Source organism: Buceros rhinoceros, unplaced genomic scaffold (genome assembly GCF_000710305.1).
Source record: "Buceros rhinoceros silvestris isolate BGI_N320 unplaced genomic scaffold, ASM71030v1 scaffold5660, whole genome shotgun sequence".
In the NCBI taxonomy this organism is placed as follows: Eukaryota; Metazoa; Chordata; class Aves; order Bucerotiformes; family Bucerotidae; genus Buceros; species Buceros rhinoceros.
In genome coordinates, this window is record NW_010390079.1 from 7,993 (window position 1) to 10,236 (window position 2,244).

At 46.2% G+C, this 2,244-nt stretch overlaps 1 protein-coding gene across 2 annotated transcripts in view; it reads left to right on the top strand.

Annotated features, from left to right (window-relative positions):
* The window catches only part of SMOX (spermine oxidase), a 26,671-nt gene that overhangs the window by 3,874 nt on the left and 20,553 nt on the right, over positions 1-2,244 (top strand). For both annotated transcript variants that reach the window (XM_010136319.1, XM_010136327.1), the window contains exon 2: positions 1,583-1,809. In XM_010136319.1, the coding sequence (XP_010134621.1) occupies positions 1,583-1,809 (227 nt within the window). The remainder of the gene's footprint in view (positions 1-1,582; positions 1,810-2,244) is intronic.

Below are 2,244 nucleotides of genomic sequence, written 5' to 3' on the forward strand. Positions count from 1 at the left end.
ACTGAGCTGGTGTGTGGTGACTCGCAGGAGGATTGCATTAACAAGGTGACTGCCACATGCAGTATTTATGAGCTCTGTGCCTTTGGCTGCTGACGTGCAGCAGTCATTTCCGCGGGGCCGGGTGCGCTGGGAGTGTGGTGGAGTTTGTGGCACCTTGAACATCCACCTGTGTGTGACTGGACGCTGCACACTCTGAAGCACATGCTTTGTTTTTGGTGCACTTCAAAATCTCATGCTCTCGAGCCCCATAAGGCATGTTTTGAAGGGCAGTCACCACACTCCTTAATGACGAGGTGGTTGTCTGCCTGAAAAACAAGATACGTGGAGCTTCCCTTGAAGGCAGCGTCTCAGCTGGAGAGCAGCGTTTCTGGGAGCTGTCCTCTGTTAAAACTTGACTGCATTGTAGCATAGTGCCACAGCGTCTTTCTGCCTCAGCATATATTTACATGTTAAACAGTGTCTGATGACTGGTAACTGCACGATCCTTTCTTCGTCAAGCAGCATCCTATTAACTCTCCCACTTCAGAGGCATTCACACACCTCTGCGGAGCGAGCTACGCTGCACGGCGTCGGCTGGAATGCTGGGAGAACACAGCTTTGAAATAGTCAGCTTTGGACTTCGGAGAATCTGTAAAAATGTGGGTGGAGGACACGGCCCAAGCTTATTTTTAGCACCTCCTTTCAGCTGCTGAACATCTCCCTGGGGTATCAGCCCAGGCGTGGCAGTGCTGGCTTAGCGAGGGGTCAGCGTTCCGGTGCAAACCCTGGTAGGTGTAAGGAAGGAAGAGAGCGGGGCTGACCCAGCTCCATGTGTTTTGCAGGGAGAGAGGTGGTGAAGACTAAGCACGTTTGGTGTTTAACCTGAGAATGTGTCTTTTTAAAGAACCTGATTTCAATTCTCAAAGGCATAAATAATGAAATATAACCTATTGACTCCTTTGAGGAATGGAAATACCAATGTTGCTATCCCAGGACAACCCAGTATTTTCCTGTATCTCCGTGCTGTAGATGTAGAGGTAATGTAGATCTTCCTGTGTCTGGGTATCCATCCTCTCCTCGTGAATGTCTGAAGTCTTTAGGTACTCTGTTCTTTCCCTAAAACTTAAATATTTATCTAAGTATCCTTATATGTCCTTTTTGCACTAGTAGTGTGGCTTCTTACAGCTCTTTTCCTTCCCACACCCCCTTCACTGGTTCAGGGATTGTGCTCTTTCTGGTCACTCGCAGGTTTAGAGGAGGTGATTTAAGAAGGCCAAGGAGCAGGGACAGAGCAACTAGCAACAACAACGATAAGAACGGGGAGTCTAGAAGATCCTGAATTTGGCCTTAAGCATCAGAAGTGTGTCACTGTGGGGTGTCCTTATTGGAAACATCCCATCCTCTGGCACTATCTAAACTGGTACCCTGAGGACTTGTGTCAAGGACAGTGGCATTGTCTAAGCGAGAAAGCTTGCTTAAGTGTTGTTTAAACATCACAACAATTGTTCAGGTTTTGCACGTGTACGTTTTATTTAAGGTTGAGTGTGATGTTGATAGAAAAATGGGTTTCTGTAACTAGTCCCCTTGGTTTACCCTCCTGCAGGGCACGCCACTTTGGAACTGGGAGCTACGTGGATTCATGGTTCACATGGAAACCCAGTCTATCATCTAGCAGAAGACAATGGTTTACTTGAAGAGACTACTGATGGTGAGAGAAGTGTTGGACGGATCAGTCTTTACTCCAAGAATGGGGTGGCTTATTATCTTACCAACAACGGGCAAAGGATCCCGAAAGATGTGGTTGAAGAATTCAGTGATTTATACAACGAGGTTGGTATTTAGCTGCTTTATTGAGGTTGTAGAATTGCCTGAAACACTGCGACCCCCAGACAGTTACAGCATTCCTGGTACTGGACAAAGGTAGAAAACCAGTAACGTCTTCATCTTCTCTGCACAAAACCAACATGTAGTTTGCTCTCATCTGCATAGCCGTACCCCACTTAACTCACTGTTGTTAGGAAGAACAATCTTCCCACATTCGTCATCAGTTTAATCACTTCCAGCAACCATTGCTGGGCAGACCCAGTCAGTTGCTCTAGAAAGCTGCTACTTAATTAAAAGGGTAAAGTAGAATGTAAAACCTTAGCAACAACCAGCTAAATATTGTAGCCCTGTGACATGTTATTGATGTTATAAATACCGTAGCATGTGGTGTACTATGCCAAAGTCAGTGCAGTATGGCTGGGATTGCAAGGTTTTTTGCAT